The sequence below is a fragment of the Elaeis guineensis genome, chromosome 10 (assembly GCF_000442705.2).
Source record: "Elaeis guineensis isolate ETL-2024a chromosome 10, EG11, whole genome shotgun sequence".
Lineage (NCBI taxonomy): Eukaryota > Viridiplantae > Streptophyta > Magnoliopsida > Arecales > Arecaceae > Elaeis > Elaeis guineensis.
The window spans coordinates 36304024-36330423 of NC_026002.2; the positions used below are offsets into that span (position 1 = coordinate 36304024).

A 26400-nucleotide genomic window follows, 5' to 3' on the forward strand; every position below is an offset into this window, starting at 1 on the left:
TCTTGCATATGAATCATCTTTTTATTTTTGCCCTTTGAAAAAGATTTGTAAAGGGCTATATATATCCAAATCAGATTTGAAACTAGTTTTATCATTATCCATATCTGTTCTAAATCCATCGTGGGTCAGATAAAACCGTCCTCATGAGAAATGGATTGGATCAGATACTTAATGGGACGAAATAAATTGCCATCTTTGGACGGAACTCTTTAGTAAAAACAAGATTTGATTCTTAGGGGATGTTTGGTTCGTAACCGAAATTAGAAGAGGAATGTGAATTGGAATGGCTTAGAATCAAAATTGAAATGATCAAATTCTCCGAAGTATTTGGTTCGTGTTCAAAATCAAAATCAGAATCGGAATAAAAATTTGAATTCATAGAAGAGAATAGGAATTGAATTCTATATAGATTTAGCCATTTTCATTCCACTCAAGAATCGGAATCGAAACGAGACTTCTTCCAACTAAACGGTTGGAATGAGAGTTATCAATTCCGATTCTGATTTCAGATCCTCACTCTCCCCGATCAAATATTTTCTTAAAGTATAAATTGATAATTTTTTTAATATAAAATAAAATTATATGAAAATAAATATGACTAATGGCAGAAATTAAATATATCTGCAGCCCTGTTGCTAGGCACCGCCAATACATCTTGGATGTTGACCTGGACGGAGTTGCTTATATAGCGCTCTCCACGGTCCAAGATGATGGGTTTTTCTTGAAAAACTCTGGAGAATCAAGGTTCCCACACTGCAGGCTACTGAAGAACATCTCGAGGCATGGGAGTATGAGGGTTGATGTGATCAATCTATACACGTATCTTAGATCTTCTATATTGTCTTGTCTATTCTACCACTGATGTGTTCTTGTATCTTAGATCTTCTGTAAATCATATTACATTTGTTTTTTTCACAAGTTAGAGATGCGCAATAACCACAAAATCTTACAAAAAGACAAGGTTAAGCTTCGCCGTATAAAATTATTGCAAAGAAAGATACATGCATGGACATAGAATGGCAAGAGAGTGACAGATGTGGTGGAATGTGGCAGTGGAAAAGAGTGGTTAGAAGCAGTAACGAGTTGCGGCTTTGTATATGGACTAGGCACGGGACATTGGATTTGTTTTGAGGCAGAAGTACATGATATAATCAATCCCAAATTTGGTTTCATTCATCGTTTGGGAATCATAATGAAAGTAATAACAATATTTTTCCAATTATTTAAATTATTTATAATTTTTGTAATTAGATTTTATAAAATTATTGATCATAAATTATTGCAGATTTTATAAGATGTTTATGATCAGAGTGCCCATCGTCGGTACCAAGTTTTTCTATCCATGTTGTTTGGCCAAGAATGGCCATCTGGGGCCACATGCATTGCATCATATACCGAGAAATCATATTCTATACGGCCTATATCACATGGCCATATATTCTATCAATTATAATCCCCACGTTTCTATATCAATGCACTGGGATAAATGCTTGGTAAAAAAAAATTTATAGAAAAAAATAGCTATAATTGACGGTCTGAATGATCATGCAGTGCATGTCATGGTGCACCATTGTAAAATATACACATATATACGATGCATGCTGTAAGGTATAATTTTTTTCACGTATTTTTTAAAAATATAAAAATATATATTTATTAAAAAGATATTGATAGAATAGCTTCCCCGCATATATTTTGAACCACCAATAACAAAACAGTATACTGTTCAAGAAAATTAATTTCTCTCTATTTATAATAATAAAAATTAATAGCTGATCGATCCTAATTAATAATAATTTTTTATTTAAAATTTTTAATTAAATTTAAATAATAATATTTTTATAATAATAAAATAATATATTAATTTATTATTGGATGATGTGAGGTACAAATGGTCGAACCGTTCGATCGAAGACTTCCTCGTTACCGGAAATGCGCCCATGAGTTATTTGTCTGCGAGTAACAAAACGCCGATGGCTCACGCCGAGCTCTCTCACTCCACCCGCTCGCACTTATCGCCTCCCCTCCCCTCCTCCCAAACTCGACCACCCCTTATTCTCTCTCTAGATCTAGGTTCGCTTCTTGTTCTTGTTGGAGTTCAATTCAAGGAATTGGTGATCTGTAGTAGCTTTTGTTTGGATCTCGGGAATGGAAGCGGTTTGTATCATTCATCTATAGATCTCTGGGGTTCGAAATGGAGGGTTTCAACCCGAAGGATTTCTCGACGATCGGAGGGATCGCGACCATATCTCTGCTCCATTCCTTCATCCCCACCCACTGGCTCCCTTTCTCCATTGTCGGTCGCGCCCAGAAATGGACCCTTTCCAGAACTCTCCTCGTCAGTGAGTTATATATTCCTCAGATCCCTTCTTAACATCTTGTCATCGTTTTCAGAATCATTCTTGGTTTGATTTTTATGCTATCATATATTCCGTTAGAGATCTACAGAAATGCTTGTTAGGCCCGCCGTTCCTTGTAATGTGTATCGATTACGGACGGATTGTATTAGATGTGGAATTGGTCTTGGTCTGAAAAAATGGTATCTTGGAATCTGCAGTGACAGTTTGGACATTTTCGGGTGAAAGGATGCGATTTAAGGTATTTAATGGCCACTAACTGCTGTTTTGGCATCCTGCCATTAGATAGTTCTAGGACTGGTTCCGGCTTCGATGTTGGACCCATGAATTTATACTTATTTGAGTAATTTAACAAAGTCATTGATGGTAGAATGTAGAGTATATGGGCGAGGTGAAATTGGATGTCGCCATGCTAGTAAAAACTAAGTTATTTATTTTTAATATATTAAAACCTTTCTTACCCGTTATGCTAATACTAGTAATCCATTTTTATTTTCATTCTGTGATATCTCCTAAATAAGGGGCCGATGACAAAGGAGGAGACACAGTTTGGGCCTTCAGCATGCTTGTTTGTTAAGTCCCAATTAGTGTTGACCTTTTAAAATTAGAGTAGAAATCATGTGAAAATTATGATCAAAGTACAATAAGAATTAGGTGATAAACCTCACAGTATGCCTTAATATGGTGACACACACACACACACATACATACGTACATATAACTGTTTGCTAGTGAATGGAAGGATTTTAACATCTTTCCTATCCTAGTCAGCTTGTGTTCCTTCATTAAATCCATGATAAACATTTGCCGACTTTATGCAGGTATCATAAGACTGGGATGACATGCATTTAGAAAATGAGTAATATAAATTTTGGCTTTCTATGTTCTAGCAAAATAATTTCTTGTCGATAGGATTTGGTTCCACTAGTCAGCACCCCCCTCCTTAGCACTTTTGCTAGTGAGAGGTTCTAGGTTTGAACCAGGATAGTGGCATTGCTGCCATGATCACAGAGAAAGGATAAATCTTATTGAATGACTTATTTTCTTGATTGTAGATATAATCTTATCCTTTTAAAGGCTTGCCTTCTTTACTTTGTGGGTGTTGGTTTTTTGTTGTTTCTGTTGAAGGTCTCACTGGGGGGTTGTTCTGTCAATAGGGGTGTACCTTGTGTCCACTCATCTGCAAACAATACAAGGACGGTAACCTTCTGCATTTCTAGATGATTTGCATAGGTTAACTAATTCCAACTTACACTGTAAGTGGAAGTTTACTTTCAGATTTAGACCTGGTGAAGAGGTTCTTAGATTGGGATAGGTACCAGAGAGTCACCAGTGATCACCATCTGTACTGTTAACACATTCTACTAGTTCATCAACAGAGGAGGCTTGTTATGTCTATTTGCAAAAATTATGTCGCGAGCTGAGGTCCAGAAGAAGATGAAGGTTTTCATGTGGCTGCTGTCAAAGCACAGGCTTCATACCAGGGATATTCTGGCAAAGAAAGGGTGGAGAATCAGCCATAGTTGCTGCTCGTGAAGGGCCAAATAAGACTTGGGGAATCATTTGGTTCTGAATTGTTCCTTTTCTTAAGGTGTTTAAAAGATCCTTAAAATCTGTTTAGATATCTGAGGCCAGTCTGCTTTCATTTCTCCTATGTGGTTGGTGTGGAGGAAGAAGAGAGTTCCACAAGATTGAAGTCTATTTAGGGCCAACTAGCAGTGGCAGTTTGTGGGCCCTTATGAAAGGAAAGGAACAAGAGGACCTGCTTGGGGAAGAAATCCCCCATGGGAGTGGTTCTGTGGATCACACTGGCTCATGCACTGCATCATTCCTCCCCAAAAAGGGCCGCATCCCTGCCTGGCTTTATGTATCATACTTGTTTCCAAGCTCTTAGTTGAGTATCTCTCAAGGAGGTCACTTTCAAGCTGTATGTAGATTTCAGTAACAAAAATTGATCTTCTTGGCATAACTCTGCTGATGCCGGTGATGATTGATAGCAACAGCATTTACAGTACCTATTGGTTTGATTGGTATATTTTTTAATTCTGCCTACTGATCAATCGACACATGAGCACAGATGCATAAGCAAGTGTTCATCTGTCCTCTCCATATATAAGCATTTATATAGGTCCCGACATTTTTTGCATGGTGCAATGGGGAGCATTCACCATTCTATCTGGATTTAGTGATCTTTGACAGTAAACAGCCCTGTTTATATATACATCTGATGATAATTCCTGTGTCATTCATATTACTGGTTCATTATGTTTTAATGATGATCAGGCTGCATCCACTTGTCGTAGTTGTTTTTTGAGTTTGATAATGCAGTCGAGCTACCTGCACCCGTCTAGTCAGATTGTTTAGTGGTTCTTATTAAGAGACGGGAATGTAAATAGAAAACATCAGATTGTTGCTCATTAGCTTTTAGAGTTAGTTCCAGATGTCAAACAGAGACTATTGTTGCTATTTGGACTGCAAAGATCTATGTGGTTCGATTGTTGCGACTAACCTGGCACACTCACAGAGTTCCTCTTTAATTTTACTAACAGCTGCATTTGGAGCAGTCCTGCATGTGGTTTCAACCTCACTGCTTGGCATTGCTGCAATTACCATGGCCACTACAATTGCTGGTGAGGAAACAGTGCATAGGCTTGCATCCTTGCTTCTCATAATTCTTGGAGGAAGTTATGTTCTGCTATTCTTATTTGGTAAGGGAGGCCACAGTCACTCCCACAACCATCCCATGGAGAAGATGGCTGTGGCTGGACTTATTCTTGTACCAGCATTATCTCCTTGTGCAACAACACTTCCTGTTTTCCTTGCTGTTGGCAACTCGTCATCTATGATGGTGCTAGCTATTGTTGTGCTTCTATTCAGGTATGCCTCTATATGTACTTTGGTTTTGTAAAAGGAACATGATGAAAAGAATTGGGTGCATTTCAGATTGTTTTATGAACTTTCTTCCGAATTTTAGATCTTATGTGTAAGGAATTTATATTGTACCTTGTATGATTAGTAAGGATATTCTAGCAGTTTGGCTGCCTTTAGCAGGGGTAAGTAGGGTTAATGTTCAACAGCAATGTTATACTGGTTTAGTCACTACTTTGCAGAGGCTTTTTGTTGTTTAAGTTTATATATTATGCCAGTCGTGCCTCATTGACTTCTGTATTTTATGTTGCCATCACCCTCATCTGTTCTTGATACCTCTAAACCAATGCTTCATCTAGTGATCAGAAATAAATTATTAAACTAGGCTGCATATTTGTTATAAAATTTTTATCTGGATAAATTATATAGTGTTGTAAATGATTGGCATAATGCTTTGTTACATGTCTTTGTCCAATTTCTGTTCCCAATTTGGATGACCCATCTTTGTTTTATCAAAAAGCATGAATATCAAATTGTCTATTAAACTATTGTTTAAAACAATCTTGGTGAATGTAAAACTAGTAGTTTTTCAACACTTTGTAAAGCTACATCACGCTCACTGATATAAGAGAATCCCACCAAATGGATGTGCATAGGAGAATTATCTTCTTTAAGAGTTGTTTTGGCAATGTGATTTGGTGAAATGCGGGACCATTGAAGAGTTGGCTTAATATGTTATTTTTGACATTAACTTGTTATAAATTGATTGCTATCAGGTTAGAGATGGAAGAGAGTGTAAAGTTAGAATGTAGTTTGTGAAGGAATATATATACATCAAAGGGGTTGTATACATTGAAGTATCGGTCTGGAAAAATTCTGGCTAGGAGCATCAGAATTCTGATAAAACCCCATCAAATCGGAAGTACTCATGTGTGATATAATAACAAATGTAACTGAATTTGCTTAGAAAGTTTGTTGACAAGACCCGACAAGCTTAGATGCAAGGCCCTGGCTATCAAAAATGTGGTTTAAAATTTTTGTTCAAAGCTAATCCAGGCATCATGTATGTAACCAGCATTCCATGCTGGTCAAGAGGTTTACATTTATTTTTTAATTTTGTTTTTGTGTGCGTTAGTGTATTAAATGAACACTTGATACAAGTCTCACCTTTTTATATTTTAGTTTTTTCTTCAGTTTCAGGAGTTCAATAAGTACATTACCTCTTTTTTTTTTTTCTTTTTGGTGCAGTACTCTAATTGTGATGATATCTCTGGTAGCCCTCTCATTTTATGGAGCCAGCCAGCTCAAATTTCACTGGGTGGAGCACTACGACAAGCTTATTTTAGGTTCAGTGCTTTGCCTGGTTGGTGTACTGACATTTGTTCTTCATGACCATGATGGTGAGGAGCATTTAGTTGTGGAGGATGTGCCAAGAAAGCTTATTGTCTTATGATAAAAATTGGGTAATCATCAGAAACTCTGTGTCATGTGATGATTTTGATTAATTGATGAGGTGAAAGGTTATTTCAATGGGTTGAAGGAAAAGGGGTATTTTGCCTTCTATCTCTAATCACAAGGTTTTTTCCTTAAATCTTTATGTTTCTTGCTTTCTTGTTCTATGATAGGCAAGTTACCTTGGAGCCAGAGGTTTGGGTCACATGGTGATGATAGTTTGAGCCTACAATACAAATTGTAGCAAGTCATTGTGCAACTGCAAGTTGGTCAGAGCCTGGTGAGCATGAATTGATAGAGTACATAATTGCATTTTCCCCAACTTAAGAGGAGAGGAATTTTGGTGTTCATATAAACTCAAGGGATTTTTCAGTGATAAAAGTATTTGTTATTTGCTTATCTTTTCTATTTTTTTCTATTATTTGTAGTCTTTTTCCATATGACCTGTTGCCATATCTGGAAGAAAAGTCTGGACATTGACCTAAGGGTTATGCAAATTTTTAACTAAATTATGAACTCTCTCTCTCTCTCTCTCTCTCTCTCTCTCTCTGTCTGTCTATCTATATATATTATAATATATCTAATATGTGGGGTCCATACAACAATCAAAATAAGATGAGTCTAGTCCAGATAATTAGGGATCAGTATCCATGATGTGAGCTATTAAACATAAACAACTATCTCTAAATTGCTTATTGTCAAAAAATAATATGATTTCGAGATTCGCTTAGCATCTATTAATAAAGGAATAGAAAATTTCAATATACGAAGAATGCATATTTTTTTGATTATTTGATGTATAGATTAGAGATTTTTAAATTATATAATTATTTGGTATTAAATAGTTTGGAAATGGTAGATCATATTTAATTGTTGGAATCATCAATGTCAGACCTCTGGCCGTCTGGTTTGGATCAAGTTGGACTTTGAAAGATGTACGAATCGATATATTAGCTCTACTCTATTTTTCTCTCTCTTACAGTGTGTGTTAGTTATTAGCCATTCCGTGGAAGAAGGAAATATTCCTATCATTTCCTTCAACCATTGAACCTAGGATGTTGGTTTCGTGTTATTTCTTCCTGATCTAAGAGTTTTCTACCTCAACCTTTTGGTCGGCTCTTCACTTCTTCCTGTCCAACTTTGATCACCGTGCCCGCCCCTCGGTCAATTTCCTCAATCAACTTCACCGTCTGAAAACATTGTCTTTGTCAAATTCCCAACAACCTTATAGTCCCATTTTTAGAGGTCGGCGCAATGGTATCTATCTCTGCTTATTGACTATACTCGTAGCTGTATCATTTACCTTGATTTCCACCGCCAGCATTATAGTCTAAACACGAGAACCAAAAATTCTTGATCCTAGATTTTTTTTTCCTTTTTTGCAGCACTTCACGCGTAGACAACTACAGAACCAACAAGCAATGATCCAAGTTGGTATAGAGAGGGCAAACAGTGGACAGGCAGGAACAGATCCTCCCAAGAAGAAGAGACAATAAATCCATCTAATTTTAAGATCCAAGTGACTAAGTTAAAAGTCATCATTAACTTGGTTTAAGGGATCTTTGTTTTTTGTCCTAAAATTAGCTACCGATCTTTGTTTTCTAGAAGGCCTTCTAGCTAATAATTATTTTTATCTTTTTATCAATATCTCATTTAATAGTATAATGTTGACTTTCACTGAAAATTTATTTTAATTACTACAATTATTAATATATTTTAATTACTACAATTATTAATATATTTGTCATTATTATATACTTTTTATTTTCATTTGATTTATATGCAAGTAATTGAATTTTTACTTCTTTTTAATTTAATATAAATTTTTTTCTTTATTTTCTCTTTTGTAAGAGGGATATTTTACGAGTTACCATTAAATTGCTTTGTTTTCTCTGGTATCGTCCTCTCACTTGTTCAAGTCATGATTTTTTTTTTTTTAAAGCAACATTGACATTTTAATCCCTAATAAACAATGTACCCTCATATTTGGAGCAAAAAAAATAAAAATAAAAAAATAAAACTAATCTAATATTTATTTAAAAAATATTTGCATAAATCTAGCCGCATTCTATTACTAAATAGCATATGATTTTAGCAATTCTCTTTTCTATTTTCCACTTCCTAATTAACAATTGCCATATACTTTCATCTGTGCACAACAACTAAAACCATTTGAGGATCAATATATAATTAAAGAGAAAAATCAAAGTCTAATTCTTAAAATCTATAAATTTGGATGAATATTGTAACTTATCTTAGTAACTTTTACTCAAAAAAATTATTAAAAAAAAATTATTATAGCAACCATATTCTACTAGAGTGCAACATGTACAATACATATGCGATGTCTTCTCCCAAAGCCTATGGTGAGATAGAGGCGTAGACGAGGGTAATAAATTTTCTTCACTTTTTTTCATTCTTTTTCTATTCAATGACCATCCTCTCTATCATTTAGTCTCTCTATACTAGTAGAGCCCTTAGATCTACTTGGACTTGTCAAATATACTGTTGGTGCAAAAATCTGCTTGCGCCGGAGAAGCTGGAGTTGGGGAAGCCGCGGTCGCCGCCGGGACCTGCAAAGGAAGTCTAAACCGGAGGTGGGGTTGCTCCGGCAAGATCCTCCGACGCTCAAGTCAGTTCTCTGCCTCAACAAGAATGGAGTGCTCGAACGAAGAATTTAGCAGAGTTTTGAGATAAGAAATGAGCTTATAGAATAACGTATCTGGGTCCCCCTTTTTATAGGCGGAGGAGGTAACGGATTGATGGCGACGTTTGTAACCGCCTGGTAGTGGGCCGTCCATAGTCAGGAGGAATCTACTGCGAGGAGTAGTGGAGTAGACCCGTGGCCATCACTGGGGCGTGCCACGTGGAATCTGCCGCGGGAAGTGGGGCGTGGATGCTGTCGCATCTTGCCAGCGGATGGGAGAATCGTGCGATATCCGTCGCAGGAGGTGGAGCAGGATCGCGGCCGTTTATCGTGGCCTGTCAGGTAGTAATGGAGCCGCGTGGGCGTGGGATCCGTCGTAGGGAGTGGAGCAGTGTTGCGACCGTTACTGCGGCCTGTCAGGGAGTGATGGGGCTGCGCGGAGTCCGCCGCAGGAAGTGGAGCAGGGTCGTGGCCGTGATTGTGGCCTGGGAATGCAGATCTGCTGGCTGAAGCTCGGCAGCGGTCAGAGTCCGACCCCCGTAGGGACCCAGGCGGAGTCCACCTGAGGTTGTAGTTGTTGGTGGAGTCCGGTCCCCGTAGGAGTCCGGACGGAGTCCGGACATGGTCTGTCTGTAGACGTCGGAGTTGAGGACGGAGTCCGGCTCCCGTAGGAGTCCAGACTGAGTCCGCTTGCGGTTGATGTTGTCGGCGGAGTCCGGTTCCCGTAGGAGTCCGGACGAAGGCTGCTTGCAGCTGTCGGGGTTGAGGACTAAGCCCGGCTCCCGTAGGAGTCCGGGCGGAGTTTCCCTGCAATTAAAGTCAAAGGAGAGGTCCGGCTCCCGTAGGAGTTCGGACGGGGGCTTACCAGCGATTGGAGTTGAGGGTGGAGTCCGGCTCCCGTAGGAGTCCGGGCGGAGTCCGCTTGCGGTCGACGTTGTCGGCGGAGTCCGGCTCCCGTAGGAGTCCGGACGAAGGCTGCTTGCCGCTGTTGGAGTTGAGGACGAAGCCCGGCTCCCGTGGGAGTCCGGGTGGAGTCCGCTTGCGGTTGACGTTGTCGGCGGAGTCCGGCTCCCGTAGGAGTCCGGACGAAGGCTGCTTGCCGCTGTTGGAGTTGAGGACGAAGCCCGGCTCCCGTGGGAGTCCGGGTGGAGTCTACTTGCGGTTGGAGTTGTCGACGGTGGAGCCCGACTCCCGTAGGAGTCCGGGCGGAGTTGTCATGTAGTCGATTCTGCTGAGGACTTCAGCTGTGGATATTTTATACCCAACACCAGTCCCCCTACTTTCGAGTTTGAATTTCAAACGAAGGAAGTACAGAGAGAGAGAAGGGCACAGCCGAAACCGTCCCTTCGAATCCTGCGCACTACCGCCTCCAGATATTTTGGCATTAAATGTGCGCGTGCCGGAGTCTTTTCGAATTGGAGCGGTACGAGGGGACGCTTCGAAATTCCTGCAGGTACACTGGTCTAGGTACGGCGCAATTATAATTTTGCCAACCATCAGCCGCTTTTAGCCGCCTGCAAGGGGGAGTGGGACACGTGTCGGATGCGGACTGGCCTGGGGGATTCGCGATCATTATGGCGCCGGATCCCAGGGTCTATTTAAACCCGTCCTCCCACCTTTGGGCGTCCTACTCCGTTCCTGAGTTCTCACCAGCGTCTGTCTCCTCTTCGAGAGCCCTGCTTCAGTGAGCGTCTTCTCGAGCCGTAGGCATCTCCCGTTTTCATCCCTCAGGTCCCTCAGAGCGATATAGGTTAGTGCCAACCTTCTTCTCACCGCCTAGGGGCTTCTTTTCTGTCATTACTTTTTGCATCCTTCCGAGATAGCCTGCGGTCTCCCGCTCCCCCTCTTGTCTGCCTTCTTAGGGTCCTTTAGAGTCCCCCTTTGAGACTACCCAAAATGTCTTCTGGTTCTTCCGCTCCCTGTAGTTCCGGGAGTTCTTCTGCTTCAAACCCCCAGGTTCCCGTCTCTGCGGACGAACCTGCGTCTGGGGCGGAGCCCCGCCCGATTTTCGCATCGGGCGCCATTCCATGTTCCTTGACTTCGGAGGAACTCCTTCTGATAAGGGTTCAGTATGGAGTTCCTCCGGAGTACGACCTGGAGCTGCCAGGCCCCTCTGACCGGGCCAGCACTCCCCCTCCCGGCCGCTTCTGTCTGTACCAGGAAGCGTTTCGCGTCGGACTCCGGCTTCCGCTTCCTTCCTTTGTCGCTGCCCTCTTCCGCTTCTTGGACATCTCCCTCGCTTCTGTGGCCCCGAACTCCTTTAGATTTTTGATAGGATTTCTCTCCCTCTGCCACGTAGTCGAGGTCCAGTCGTCTCTCTCCTTGTTTAGGCATTTTTATACCTTCAAGCGCCATCCTTCGACGAAGGATTGGTGGTACTTCTCCCCCCAGTTCGGTAAGAAGGGGTTGCTGAAAGGCGCTCCTTCTTCAATCCACAATTGGAAGAGAAAATACCTCTTCGTCCACTGCCCGACCCTGGAACTGGGCCTGCCCCCTTGGGGCTCTCTGAGGGATTCTGTCCGTCGGGCTCCCAGCCTGGGGGAGGACGACCTCCAGGCCGCCCAGAAGCTTCTAACTTATCCCGCTTCTTCCCTTCCTAATCTTCTGAGGGAGCAGCTTCTTTTCAACGTCGGCCTGAGCCCCCAGGATCCAACGAGTATTCATCTTATCTTTTCTTTTCTTGCCTTTCTTCTCTTCTTCTCTTTACCTCTTTTTCCTTCCCTTTCTCTTCTTTTTCTTCTTCTTTTTTTTTTTTTTTTTGACTTCTGACTCTTGATAGATTGGTGTTGCTTCTTTTTCTCCTTTTTCTTCTCTTTTTTAGGAATGGACGCCGAAGCAGCGCGGATGCTCGCCAGGGGCATGAGGGCCCAGAAGAGAAAGGGCGCTGGGACCTCCGGATCGGCGAAGAGGGCCCGGGCGGAGGAGACGACCCTGGCTGCGCCCGTCTAGGCGGCCCCGGCCATCGACATTCCCTCAGATGTCGAGCCGGTGGCCCCCCGGGCCTCCTCGAGGAGCCCGCGGATTGGGGCCCCCGCTCTGGGGGTTCGCTCCACGGAGGCGCCCGCCGCGGGGAGGAGGAGGAAATCGGTGGCTCGCAGGGCGAGTAGCCACCGAACTATCGCAGACGAGTCTCTCTGCTCCGAGGAGGGGTCGGAGAATCCTTTCAATGACAGAGACCTGATCAGGCGGCTGATCGACGGCTGTATTCTATCTGACGTCGTGGAGAGGATCGACCGCGCCGACCCTGAGCAGCGGGCTTGGGACTCTTTGGGGTCCTTCCTTGAGGTAAGCGGATCTTTATTTACACGGCTACTTGACCTTTATTCTCATTCCCCAGCCGCCCTTGTAGATTGGGCACCAGCTCTTCGCCTATATCGAGGCGGTGAGCCGCACGAGGAGGGAAGTCCTTCAGGCGGAGGAACGCTGCCAGGCCGAGGTTGCTCGCCTCCAAGCGAAGACGGCCGAAGTCGCCGCCCTCCAGGAGGCCCTGGAAAGGGAGAAGCAGGCCCGGGAGGAGGAGAGGCAGATCTTGGAGGAATCGGTGAGGAAGGCAGAGGTCGAGGTCGCCCACTTGGTCGAGCAAACTCCGGTCCTGGTCTCGGAGGCCAGAGCCCTTGCGGTGGAGGAATTCAAGGCCTCCGCGGAGATGAGGGGCTTGAACGTCCAATTCGGCCAGGAAGCGTTCATCAAGGGGTTCGATCTCTGCCAAGAGAAGGTGGCCAGTAAATTCCTCGAGCTCGACCTCGGCTTCCTCGAGGAGTCTGAAGACGAGGCCGGTCCCTCATCGGCCGCCACTGCTGTTGCAACCCCCACACCGAGTTCTCCACCCCCCGCCCCTGAGGTCTGAGACCTCGGATCTTTGTACTTTTACTTCACCGTAATTTTTCTTTTCCGTTTGTCTTCTTCAAAAATTATTCAATAAAGTCGAATTTCTTGTTGTGGACGACTTTTCCTTCCCCCTTCTCCTTCTTTCTGCTTTTCTTCTTGCAATGAGTCGTTCTTTGACGCTTTTACCTTCTGATGGCAGTGTCCTGCAGAAGCACTCCCCTTGCCCCTGGGGGTCCCGCTGAAATCGACGATCCAGTGGTTGAAAAAGGAGGTCCTTCACCTAACGAAGAAGTTGAAGAAGATGGAAGGCGAGCTCCGCAAATCGAGAGAAGGCCATTCTGAAGCCGCCGCTGAGGCCGCCAACTTTCGGAGTCTCCATGTGAAGGCGATCATGGATTACAGTCGGAGGAAGGTGAACTTCGCAAAGGAACTCGAGGAATGCAAGAAAAGCACCAGCGATCGAATTTGGGCTCAAGAAGCCAGGATCAGCGCCCTTAAGGTGGAACTGTCAGCTGCGAAGAGGAAGATCGGCCAGCTGGAAGGAAATTCATCCCGGCTCTTGGCTCGGGTCGATGATGAACAGAAATGGTCGCAGAAGGTCTCCGACCTTCAGAAGTAGCTTCAAGACGCCGAGATGAGCCACGACGTGCAGCGGGCTAGCTGGCGCAGGCAGGTGGAAGAGTATAAAGAGAGATTCCGGACGGCGACCGATGAAGTCGTTCATCTCCAGAGGCAGCTGGCTAACAGGGCGCAGCTTACTTCCGCCCAAGATTCTGAAGAGCTTCAAGCCCTGAGAGGCACTGTTGAAGGGATTTCTGTCTCCCTCGGGGAGAAGACAGCCGAGCTGCAACAAGTGAAGATCCAACTGGCACTTGAGCGGCGGGCCATCGTGGACGCGGAGGCGGAGTCCGAAGTTTTGAGGAAGAGGCATCGAGAGGCGGAGGCTGAGAGCCAGCAACTTCGTCGGGCGCTCCAGGACGCGCTGCAGAAGAGGGAAGAGCTTGAAGAAGAAATAGAGAATCTGAGGCAGTCCTGGTTGAGGGACGGAGTAGATAACTCTAGGTCGGAGGGAGCAGGGCCTCCTTAGAGCTCTTTTTGTCTTTCTGTTTTATCATGTAGTTACTTTCTTTTTGTCATTTTGCCCTTCTTTCCTCGGCCTTCCTGGCTTTGTAGTGTGTATATCGGAAATGGAATAAAAGAGCATTTTGCGTTACCTCATCCGCGCGCTGCACTAATATCACTGTCTGCCGAACCTTTCTTGCCATCTGATCTTGTTAGCTGGCCAGGTTTCGCCACCATTAACCCTTGCTACAGAAGTCGTGGATGGAGCCCGACTCTCGTAGGAGTCCGGCTGAAGTCTTTCTTGTAGGCGGAACCTGGCTCCCGTAGGAGTCCGGGTGAAGTCTTCCTTGTAGGCGGAATCCGGCTCCCGTAGGAGTTCGGGTGAAGTCTTCCTTGTAGGCGGAACCCGACTCCCATAGGAGTCCGGATGAAGTCTTCCTTGTAGGCGGAACCCGGCTCCCGTGGGAGTCCGGGTGAAGTCTTCCTTGTAAACGGAATCCGGCTCCCATGGGAGTCCGGATGAAATCTTCCTTGTAGGCGGAACCCGACTCCCGTAGGAGTCCGGGTGAAGTCTTCCTTGTAGGCGGAACCCGGCTCCCGTAGGAGTCCGGGTGAAGTCTTCCTTGTAGGCGGAACCCGGCTCCCGTAGGAGTTCGGGTGAAGTCTTCCTTGTAGGCGGAACCCGGCTCCCGTAGGAGTCCGGGTGAAGTCTTCCTTGTAGGCGCAACCCGGCTCCCGTAGGAGTCCGGGTGAAGTCTTTCTTGTAGGTGGAACCCGGCTCCCGTGGGAGTCCGGGTGGAGTCTTCCTTGTAGGCGGAACCCGGCTCCCGTAGGAGTCCGGGTGGAATCTTCCTTGTAGGCGGAACCCGGCTCCCGTGGGAGTCCGGGTGAAATCTTCCTTGTAGACAGAACCCGGCTCCCGTGGGAGTCCGGGTGAAATCTTCCTTGTAGGCGGAACCCGGCTCCCGTGGGAGTCCGGGTGAAATCTTCCTTGTAGGCGGAACCCGGCTCCCGTGGGAGTCCGGGTGAAATCTTCCTTGTAGGCAGAACCCGGCTCCCGTGGGAGTCCGGGTGAAATCTTTCTTGTAGGCGGAACCCGGCTCCCGTGGGAGTCCGGATGAAATCTTCCTTGTAGGCGGAACCCGGCTCCCGTGGGAGTCCGGGTGAAGTCTTCCTTGTAGGCGGAACCCGGCTCCCGTAGGAGTCCGGGTGAAGTCTTCCTTGTAGGCGGAACCCGGCTCCCGTAGGAGTCCGGGTGAAGTCTTCCTTGTAGGCGGAACCCGGCTCCCGTAGGAGACCGGGTGAAGTCTTCCTTGTAGGTGGAACCCGGCTCCCGTGGGAGTCCGGGTGAAGTCTTCCTTGTAGGCGGAACCCGGCTCCCGTGGGAGTCCGGGTGAAATCTTCCTTGTAGGCGGAACCCGGCTCCCGTGGGAGTTCCGGTGAAGTCTTCCTTGTAGGCGGAACCCGGCTCCCGTGGGAGTCCGGGTGAAGTCTTCCTTGTAGGCGGAACCCGGCTCCCGTAGGAGTCCGGGTGAAGTCTTCCTTATAGGCGGAACCCGGCTCCCGTGGGAGTCCGGGTGAAATCTTCCTTGTAGGCGGAACCCGGCTCCCGTAGGAGTCCGGGTGAAGTCTTCCTTGTAGGCGGAACCCGGCTCCCGTAGGAGTCCGGGTGAAGTCTTCTTTGTAGGCGGAACGCGGCTCCCGTAGGAGTCCGGGTGAAGTCTTCCTTGTAGGCGGAACCCGGCTCCCGTGGGAGTCCGGATGAAATCTTCCTTGTAGGCGGAACCCGGCTCCCGTGGGAGTCCGGGTGAAGTCTTCCTTGTAGGCGGAACCCGGCTCCCGTGGGAGTCCGGGTGAAGTCTTCCTTGTAGGCGGAACCCAGCTCCCGTAGGAGTCCGGGTGAAGTCTTCCTTGTAGGCGGAACCCGGCTCCCGTAGGAGTCCGGGTGAAGTCTTACTTGTTGGCAGAACCCGGCTCCCGTAGGAGTCCGGGTGAAGTCTTCCTTGTAGGCGGAACCCGGCTCCCGTAGGAGTCCAGGTGAAGTCTTCCTTGTAGGCGGAACCCGGCTTCCGTAGGAGTTCGGGTGAAGTCTTCCTTGTAGGCGGAACCCGGCTCCCGTGGGAGTCCGGGTGAAGTCTTCCTTGTAGGCGGAATCCGGCTCCCGTGGGAGTCCGGGTGAAATCTTCCTTGTAGGCGGAACCCGGCTCCCGTGGGAGTCCGGGTGAAGTCTTCCTTGTAGGCGGAACCCGGCTCCCGTGGGAGTCCGGGTGAAGTCTTCCTTGTAGGCGGAACCCGGCTCCCGTAGGAGTCCGGGTGAAGTCTTCCTTGTAGGCGGAATCCGGCTCCCGTAGGAGTCTGGGTGAAATCTTCCTTTGCGTCGTGAATGGAACCCGGCTCTCGTAGGAGTCCGGGCCTTCCATTTTGCTCGAGCCGGTGTGAGGTTCTCCTCTCGTTACCAGTCTGGCTGCGGGGGCGCGTTAGGGCGCTGTAAGGCCTCTCCCCCTATCCGGTCTAAAAGAACCGGGCCTTCGACTTTGCTCATGTCAGGACGAGTTTCTCCTCCTGTTCCTGACATGGCTGTGGGGGCACATTAAGGCGTTGTAAGGCCTCTCCCCCCATCCGGTCTAAAAGAACCGGGCCTTTGACTTTGCTCATGTCAGGACGAGATTCTCCTCCTGTTCCTGACATGGCTGTGGGGTCACATTAGGGCATTGTAAGGCCTCTCCCCCCATCCGGTCTAAAAGAACCGGGCCTTTGACTTTGCTCATGTCAGGACGAGGTTTTTCTCCTGTTCCTGACATGGCTGTGGGGGCACATTAGGGCGTTGTAAGGCCTCTCCCCCCATCCGGTCTAAAAGAATCGGGCCTTTGACTTTGCTCATGTCAGGACGAGGTTCTCCTCCTGTTCCTGACATGGCTGTGGGGGCACATTAGGACGTTGTAAGGCCTCGCCCCCCATCCGGTCTAAAAGAACCGGGCCTTTGACTTTGCTCATGTCAGGACGAGGTTCTCCTTCTGTTCCTAACATGACTTTGTTTTTGGAGGGATCATATCTAGTCATAATAAATCCATGCCAGGTGGGAAGAGCACGTTAAGTAGAAAGGAAATTAGATTCAAGGTGAAATCGTAAGTGATACATTTACAATTTTTTCGCTCCTCCTTGAGGCCCTCCGGTGATGGAGTCGATGGTCCCGATGGGGGGCCGGTCCCCGGGTTGCTCCTCCCTTCTCTGCGGTTCAGGCTGTGGAAGGGCTCTTGGTCGGTCTCCTCTACCCTCAGGCCTGCGGCGGATGAATCTGTCGAGTCGACCTCGCCGAATGAGCTCCTCGATCTTGTCCTGGAGCTGGATGCATTCCTCTGTGTCGTGGCCGTGGTCGCGGTGGTAGAGGTAGAACTTGTTGGGGTTGCGCTTCCCGGGGTGTGTGCGCATCCTCTCCGGCCTAGGGAGCTGCTCCCTGACCTCCATTAATACCTGGGCCTTCGAGGCGTTGAGGGGGGCGTAGTTGCGGAATCTCTCTGGTGGGGAACCCTGCGGTCCGAGCTTCTCTGCCTGCGTGCCTGGGATGGAGTACGGGCGCGCTTATGTCCAGGAGGGGATCGAGAACGCGGTCGGGCTTCCTTTGGCCTTTTTTCAACTGCGGGCTTACTCGAATCTCCCGCTTGCCGCTCCCTTGCTGTCTCTTCGTCCTTCATTTTGAAGGCTTCTTCCGCTCGGGCGTATCCTTCAGCCCGAGCCAGTAAATTGGCAAAATCTCTGGAGTACTTCTTCTCCAGGGAGAACAAAAGATCATTCTTCTGAAGGCCACCTTTCAGGGCGGCCATGGCAACTGATTGGTCCAAGTTCCGGACCTCCAACGCCGCGATGTTAAAGCGGTTGACGTAGGCCCGTATGGACTCCCCTTCCCTCTACTTGATGTTGATGAGGGACTCCGAACCCTTCCGGAGGCGTCGGCTGCTGACAAAATAGGCCACAAATTGGTGGCTCATTTGATCGAAGGAAAAGATGGTATCCGGCTTCAAAGCCGAGTACCAGTTCCTCGCTGCTCCCTTCAAAGTAGACGGGAAAGCCCGGCATAAGATGGCGTCAGGAGCACCGTGAAGCAGCATCATCGTCCGGAAGGCCTCCAGATGATCAACCGGGTCCGAAGTCCCGTCGTAGCTTTCGAACTGGGGAAGCTTGAAGTTTGGCGGGATCGGTTCCTGCATGATCATTTGGGAGAAGGGAGGGTCAGTGCAAATATTCTCACCATAAGCGGGGGGCGCGTGGCGGAGTTCTTCAATCCGCCGGTTCATCTCCTGGAGCCTCCGGTCCAGGAAATCCTCTCGACTTCGAGTCTCGAGGGTCCTTTGGCAGAACGGGGGCAGGGATCTTCCAGGGGTGGAGTCGTGGTCCGATTGAGGGCTCTCTACTCTCGGATTTGTTTTCCCGGGAAGGACGGGGCGGCTGGCCCAGGTGGCCCGCCCCGCCGTCGGGTTCTGGCATTTCGGAGATGCCCTTTCCGGATGCGCCGACGCCTGTGGTTGCTGCTGCTGCATTGCTTGCACAGCTTCGACGAGGCCTCTGACCTGCTGTGCCAGCAAGTCAAATTGCTCCGCGCCGACCGCCGCCGCTGGAGGAGGAGGAGGAGGCTGGGAAACAGGAGGGGAGGCCGGAGCTTGAGATCTGGCCGCGGAGGTCGTGGACCATCGTGTGGACGCCTTGCGTGGAGGCATCGAGTGTGGATCCCGCGGGGGAAAATAAGGAGTGGGTGCCGGAGAGACGATCGGAGGCGGCTCCGTTGAACACTCCTTTAAGAACAAGGGTACTGCGAAGACACAAACCCTTCCTCTAGCGCCAATCCTGTTGGTGCAAAAATCTGCTTGCGCCGGAGAAGCTAGAGTTGGGGAAGCCGCGGTCGCCGCCGGGACCTGCAAAGGAAGTCTAAACCGGAGGTGGGGTTGCTCCGACAAGACCCTCCGACGCTCAAGTCAGTTCTCTGCCTCAACAAGAATGGAGTGCTCGAACGGAGAATTTAGCAGAGTTTTGAGATAAGAAATGAGCTTATAGAATAACGTATCTGGGTCCCCCTTTTTATAGGCGGAGGAGGTAACGGATTGATGGCGACGTTTGTAACCGCCTGGTAGTGGGCCGCCCATAGTCAGGAGGAATCTACTGCGAGGAGTAGTGGAGTAGACCCGTGGCCATCACTGGGGTGTGCCACGTGGAATCTGCCGCGGGAAGTGGGGCGCGGATGCTGTCGCATCTTGCCAGCGGATGGGAGAATCGTGCGATATCCGTCGTAGAAGGTGGAGCAGGATCGCGGCCGTTTATCGTGGCCTGTCAGGTAGTAATGGAGCCGCGTGGGCGTGGGATCCGTCGTAGGGAGTGGAGCAGTGTTGCGACCGTTACTGCGGCTTGTCAGGGAGTGATGGGGCTGCGCGGAGTCCGCCGCAGGAAGTGGAGCAGGGTCGTGGCCGTGATTGTGGCTTGGGAATGCAGATCTGCTGGCTGAAGCTCGGCAGCGGTCGGAGTCCGGCCCCCGTAGGGGCCCAGGCGGAGTCCACCTGAGGTTGTAGTTGTTGGCGGAGTCCGGCCCCCGTAGGAGTCCGGACGGAGTCCGGACATGGTCTGTCTGTAGACGTCGGAGTTGAGGACGGAGTCCGGCTCCCGTAGGAGTCCGGACTGAGTCCGCTTGCGGTTGATGTTGTCGGCGGAGTCCGATTCCCGTAGGAGTCCGGACGAAGGCTGCTTGCAGCTGTCGGGGTTGAGGACTAAGCCCGGCTCCCGTAGGAGTCCGGGCGGAGTTTCCCTGCAATTAAAGTCAAAGGAGAGGTCCGGCTCCCGTAGGAGTCCGGACGGGGGCTTACCAGCGATTGGAGTTGAGGGTGGAGTCCGGCTCCCGTAGGAGTCCGGGCGGAGTCCGCTTGCGGTCGACGTTGTCGGCGGAGTCCGGCTCCCGTAGGAGTCCGGACGAAGGCTGCTTGCCGCTGTTGGAGTTGAGGACGAAGCCCGGCTCCCGTGGGAGTCCGGGTGGAGTCCGCTTGCGGTTGACGTTGTCGGCGGAGTCCGGCTCCCGTAGGAGTCCGGACAAAGGCTGCTTGCCGCTGTTGGAGTTGAGGACGAAGCCCGGCTCCCGTGGGAGTCCGGGTGGAGTCTACTTGCGGTTGGAGTTGTCGGCGGTGGAGCCCGGCTCCCGTAGGAGTCCGGGCGGAGTTGTCATGTAGTCGATTCTGCTGAGGACTTCGGCTGTGGATATTTTATACCCAACATATACGATTTCAACTATTTGAGTGGAAATACTTGAGTGACAAATTATTGGTTGGAACCATTCTATCGTATGTATCTCAAATTATTCGATTAGAAATCAACATATTATATAAAATGGATGATTTTTTTCATTCAAAACAGCAAAAAAATGTTGGTTAGCTAATCATGCTTAATTATAAATTTTTTTCTGTTGAAAATTTTTAATCAAATTTAGATAATTTTTTAATAATAAATAATATATTAATATTTTATTAGATGATCCAAGAAATATACAGTTGTGGGACCGTTCTAACTAATAATTTTTCGCGCCGCGCTGGTCATCCGTCTAGCAACCAATAATTTCTCAAGCCGCGCGGGTCAGTCATCTCCCAGCCCAGATGATAGTTTGCCACACCTGCTTTTCAATCAGACGTTGCAAACACATGCGTGTCGGGATCCAACGGTCACGATCTCCCGATTGCGAGCGCAAGGGTAATTTGGTAAACTTACCACTCTCCAATGTAATATATGCTCGCCTGACGATCCTTAGGGTTATCTTTGCGGCCAGTGCCCACAGGGATCCAGGGTTTTCCCTCTCTCCGCCTCCATCCTTTCATCCTCGAAGCATCACCCATGGCGCCCACAAAGAAGGCGGTAATCTTTGCATAGTTCTTTTCTTTAGACCTTTTCTCCTTCCTGTGATCTCATGCCGTAGGTTTTTTTCCTAGTTTTTTCTGGGGGTTTTTCGTTGATTTGGGAGGATTTTTTTGGTTTTTTTCCTGATGCAGAAGAAGAGTACCGAGAGCATAAACAACAGGCTCGCTCTCGTGATGAAGAGCGGGAAGTATACCCTTGGGTACAAGACGGTCCTCAGATCCCTTCGGAACTCCAAAGGTCTTTTTAATATCTCTTTTTGTCGTATCTCCGATCCCTTTTTATCGCCTTTTTTATTTGTGTTTTTTGATCTCTAAGGGTTTTTGCAAATTACCTCCTCTACCAAATAGATAGTCTAATTTGGTAAATATACCGGTTTTGATGGAGAGATGGGCTATGGTCTGTTCTAGAAGTTGTTTCCAGGGCTATAGATTTTTATTTTCATAGATGGAGCTAGTCTGATTCAGTTTCTTTCTTTTGTTGATATTTTGTTGGATATGGTTGTAACAATTGGGTGTTTTGGAACGTGGAGGGTGGGCGATCGTTTGTGTTAAATGTTGGGGTTTATGGTCTGGGACTGGAGTTTGGCTCTTTGGCTGCTAAACCGTGCCTTCGAGATGAATACAGTTCCCGATATCAATCCCGGCCTTCTTCCCTGCTTGAATCCATCTAGATTTTTTTGCCTAAATCTAGGGGAATATATGGAGGGCGAAACATAATGTTATCAATGAGAAAATAAGGTTAAGGTATTGGATCTTAATAATAATTATTATATGTCAACTTAAAATATCGCATTCCGAAGTTTGTGCCTTGGCTATAAATGGGTCATTGATATTTGGCAACAGATAATTGTGGTTCAATCGGTACAGCTATCTGAGCTTGTTTTTTGCTTGGAAGTTTATCTCCCGTGTTTTTTTTTTCTGTATTTCTTAGATAGCATGATATTTTATTGTTTGAGCGTTCGTCAGTTAGGTAGACATTTGAAAACTGACTTTCCAGAAAGAAGGCCTGTAAATCAATTGATTTTTGCAATTTCAGTTTGATTTCTTGTTAGTTTTGGGACTTCTAGTCACGGTATGGTAGATTACTAAACACTTCATTTTCTATGTCATGGTAAATTATCATTTTGAGTGGTCCATGGTCATAGATTCTGAATATGTCATCTGTTTCATGCTTTTGTGATGTACCATGTGTTGGGCCTGTAACTAAGTATATTACCAGGAACATAGTGGCGATGTTGTTATAAAGATTGAGCTTTGTGCGCCCATATGAAAAATAGTAATTGTGGTTCCCAAGAGTTATAGCAGTTGTTTGGGTTAAATTAATGTATACATAATGAAGCAGCAAATCTGACTTTGCAAACTATATAAAAGGAACTAATGCTTTTTGATGTGTAAATGTAAAACCGAATGAAAGCAGAAGCTGTTATTGTTCACTTGCACTTTATCATTCTTTGCCACACCCCTTTCATTTCACCATGAAAACAATCATCTAGCATGTTGCTCTGATATTGTTGAGCATCAGCCACTGATACTTTAAATTGCTGTAGCTGCTATACACAATATTACCATACAAATTTAAAATTGTAAATTGCTGCACCATTATGCCATTACCACCTCTTGTGTCATCTCTAGGGACAAACATTACATAGTCACTGAGCTGATATTTGTAGCAAAATTAGTAATGGTATCAGATCAATTTTGCTATCATTATGAAAGTGTCTGTGGAGCTTATGGTGCAACTATAAGAAAATCTAGTAGCTAGTAATGCCATTATTCATAGCACATCACCTACTGAAACATAGAAACAGCCTCTTTCCATAGGAGGGAGGGGGTGGAGTAAGGCTGTGAACATCGGACTCTCTCCAAACCCCATGATGATGGGAGCCTCATGCACCGGGCCACCCCTTTTTTTATCACCTACTATCACCCACCTATCTGCTGCTTTTGCACGTTGCAGAATATGGTGCAACCAGGTGGAGTCAGTAAAAGAAAATATTCAAGAAATTGATTTATGGATGACTTGTGGAAAAGCACTTAACATTTATTTCCATATTGTCAATGCTAACTGAATAGATTGGCAACCTAGTAAAATCTATATACAAAAACATATAATTAATCAAAAGCACCAAAGTTGTAGCGTATGTGTCTAGGTACCTTTCATGGACATAATATTTGGTTTGTATTCTTGTTGTCCTATCAGTGATCCATGAAAGTTGAACAGCAAGATGGCAGATTTTCAGAATGAATGGGGCCTAGTATGGACTTCCTATTTTTCATGAGAGTTTGATATCCGATGCTTCAGCAATTTTATACTCTTGACTTGCATGAGCAGGTTTTCATCAGTTTTGTGACAATTAATGGTTGCGGAAAATATCATAGTTTTGTGGGGTGGGGATTTCTTTGAATGGGAGTGGATTTATTAACCTGTGTTTGGTATGTCTTGTCTCTTGATTCACAGACCACTTTCTGGCCATTTTTCAGTTAAATTTTGATAATTGTCTTTGCAAGCAAATTAGCAGATTCTTTTGTTGATGTTCTAGGTGTTTTGCAACTTGTTTCCCTTTTGCTCTCCAGGCTTAAAAATCATGCTCATATGAATTTAGCTTTCTCAAACCTTGTGTTTCCAGACTTTTTCTAATTCTTTGCCAGATCAAAACTGTATATAGATAAATCTGGATTCTTTATACCTGCCAGCTATCCTTATATGCTTCTCACTAATCCAAGGTTGTTGTTCAGAATTTTGACACCAATTCAAGGGACTGCCATTAGGTTAAGGCCCATTGTAGAGTCCTTTTATATTTGTTAGCCATACCTTGAATTGTGAAGCTGACATCATATAGACTAAGATAAGGCTTGCTCAAAAGCATGGCAATCTTGCACCCCGTTTCTATTAACTTTCATCATGTTCGGTTTTGCATACTATATTTATTCTTTATTTTTAAACTTTCCAATTTTTTAAATGACCTTATTTTTGAGCTTTTCTTCTTAAAAATTGCGGCAATGATATCTTAGATAGATATTGTGTAGCAGACTTCAGATAGCTTGTTGTAGAACTTTTGTTCATATCCTTTGACATTCTATTTTTGTTCGTCAGTCTGTTATTTAAAAATAACTTATAAATTTGATCTACATCTGAGGTTACTGATGTCTCATTGATTGATTTATTCCAGGAAAGTTAATACTTATTGCAAACAATTGCCCTCCTCTTCGCAAGTCTGAAATCGAGTATTACGCGATGTTGGCTAAGGTTGGCGTACATCATTTCAATGGGAGTAAGTATTTCTGTCTGCTCTTAATAGATATTCTCCTGCTCTTAATAGATATTCTCCAGCATATCACTTGTGGTGCGATTATTATACTTAGTTTTTACTTTATTGTTCTTGTAAATTAAAAAGGTAAAATTTCTTGTGATCAATTTTTTTATTGACTAGATTATGATAACCATTTTGATAGGCATTTTGTTGTCAGTTGTAAACCCAGAAATATCATAACTGCTACAAGTACACAGATATGAATTGTTTGGTGATCTTCTTTTCTAAGAAAGCAAAGCATAATACTTTTTCTAATGAATTCTAAGTGTGACTATCTGGAAGGCCATTTCCTGCTTTTTAAGAATTTTTTTATTAATAAGCCAAAAGGGATAAGAAATTGATTCAATTAGAGGCGGTAGCTTCCTAAAACCTTCTTGGAAATGGGGGATGTTATTGGGAAACCATTAAGAAACGGTTTGTGTTTGTTGACTCATTCACTTCTCTACCATTTCTCCCAATATCTTATCAAATTATTTTCAAGCTTTTTTGTCCACTTATATTTTAATGTTTTTGCCCTCATTCTTGAGTGCCAATTTTCTCTTTTAGAGGCCTATCCTTGCCCGTGATCTTAAGTATCCAAACATTTGAGCGTCCTGCCCAAGTATTTCTGGAAATGCTTGCTTCAATTCATTTTATCAGCTCGTGGGTGTGCTCCAGAAACCCACCAGGGCACATCTACTTTTGGTCCATGTGGGTCCAACTGTCTTTTTCTGGAGAAATTATTGCATGCACCAGGTGCGAGTGAACCAGGGCAAATCCTGGAGCATATGCACAGTGGATAGCGTGCAATCGGGAAGTCGTGAAATACAAGGGGTTGCATGGCGTGTTATCCACCGTGGGATTTGATGTGGTCCAATTGCACATGTTGCATGCAATACGGAGGCCTTTTTCTGGGACTAGCTCTATATCTAAAAGTTTGCATATTTGTAGGGTTAAGGACCAAATTTTTCTTTCACTGTTATTATCCCTTGGAGGCTTGGATGCCCCTGCAAGTTGTCATTGTTAATCTCCCATCATCTGACCCTATTTATATTGCAGTTGGTATTATTGTTTAGCTTTCAGAGAGATTTGTTGTGCAAGCAGAATAGGACCTTGTATATCCCTTGTTGCTGTCCTTGAATGATGGCAATATCCTCTTGTCCTCTGATTATGAGATAGAGAAAGCAATCTGATCACCTTCTGCCCTCCAGAATCTTTTGCTTTAGATCTTTCATCATAAAAGGAGGAGTATAGAACCCGTTTGGTTCAGTATCAGTATGTGCTATGTTAATAATTATCATGTAGTTGGACTGTTGGATCACGCTTATACATCTGGGTGGACCTCCAGCTTGTGAGGCATTTGCATCATAAATCACCCATTTTTGCTGTCATAATTTGACTTGTATGGAACTTCTTGGGCTTGGAATTAAGTGATTGGTCGTGGCTTGTTTTTTCTTCTCCTTTTAAATCTATATGCTTTATGTGATGTTTGTTTGTGCTGCAAAACTTCTACACTTTGATGATATTGTTGCTCTCCTTTTCATTTGCTGAACGGTTAATGCTTTTCCATTTGCAGATAATGTGGACCTTGGAACAGCTTGCGGCAAATACTTCCGTGTAAGCTGCCTTAGCATTATTGATCCAGGTGTGTTAAATGGACACTCAGGTCAATTTACCGTCTTTTCTTTTTCTGCTAGATGCCAATCATTTATTGTTGGATTGCTTGTGTTTCAGGTGACTCTGACATCATCAAGAGTATCCCAGGTGACCAATGAGATGAAGGGAATACCGAGGTTGTACTTGTGTCTTAGGAATTATGTTTAGGTTCTTGCTTGGCATGGTATTTCCTATTATAGTTAACTGTCCAAATTTTTGACTGGAAACTGTTGCAAGATAAATGTTGCATTGTCCTGTTTTTGTTTCTGTTGCTGTGTCATATTTTATGGTGAATGGAGACTTATTCTTGAGTACCAGGTGAAACGTTTTGAATGGATTGTGAGACCAAGTTTTAATTA

At 45.7% G+C, this 26400-nt stretch overlaps 2 protein-coding genes across 6 annotated transcripts; both read left to right on the forward strand.

The window, feature by feature from the left end:
• The first annotated feature begins 1928 nt into the window (after positions 1-1928).
• On the forward strand, positions 1929-21334 carry LOC105032091 (uncharacterized). Of its 5 annotated transcripts, XR_012134702.1 has the most exons (6): positions 1929-2342; positions 4907-5234; positions 6474-6688; positions 6851-6957; positions 20790-21093; positions 21228-21334. XR_012134702.1 is itself a non-coding variant. In XM_073244153.1 (4 exons), the coding sequence occupies exons 1-3, from the start codon at positions 2195-2197 to the stop codon at positions 6676-6678; spliced, it is 681 nt and encodes a 226-aa protein (XP_073100254.1). In that variant the 5' UTR covers positions 1929-2194; the 3' UTR covers positions 6679-6688; positions 6851-7204. The 5 variants fall into 5 exon arrangements, 3 of the variants coding, with proteins under 3 accessions (XP_073100254.1, XP_073100256.1, XP_073100255.1); XR_012134703.1 differs by lacking the exons at positions 20790-21093; positions 21228-21334 and adding an exon at positions 8063-8345; XM_073244153.1 differs by lacking the exons at positions 20790-21093; positions 21228-21334 and having other exon boundaries at positions 6851-7204.
• On the forward strand, positions 20954-26400 carry LOC105032092 (large ribosomal subunit protein eL30). Its single transcript, XM_010906445.3, has 5 exons — positions 20954-21093; positions 21228-21333; positions 24266-24367; positions 25962-26030; positions 26120-26400. Exons 1-5 carry the CDS (start codon positions 21073-21075, stop codon positions 26158-26160), a joined length of 339 nt encoding a protein of 112 aa, XP_010904747.1. The 5' UTR covers positions 20954-21072; the 3' UTR covers positions 26161-26400.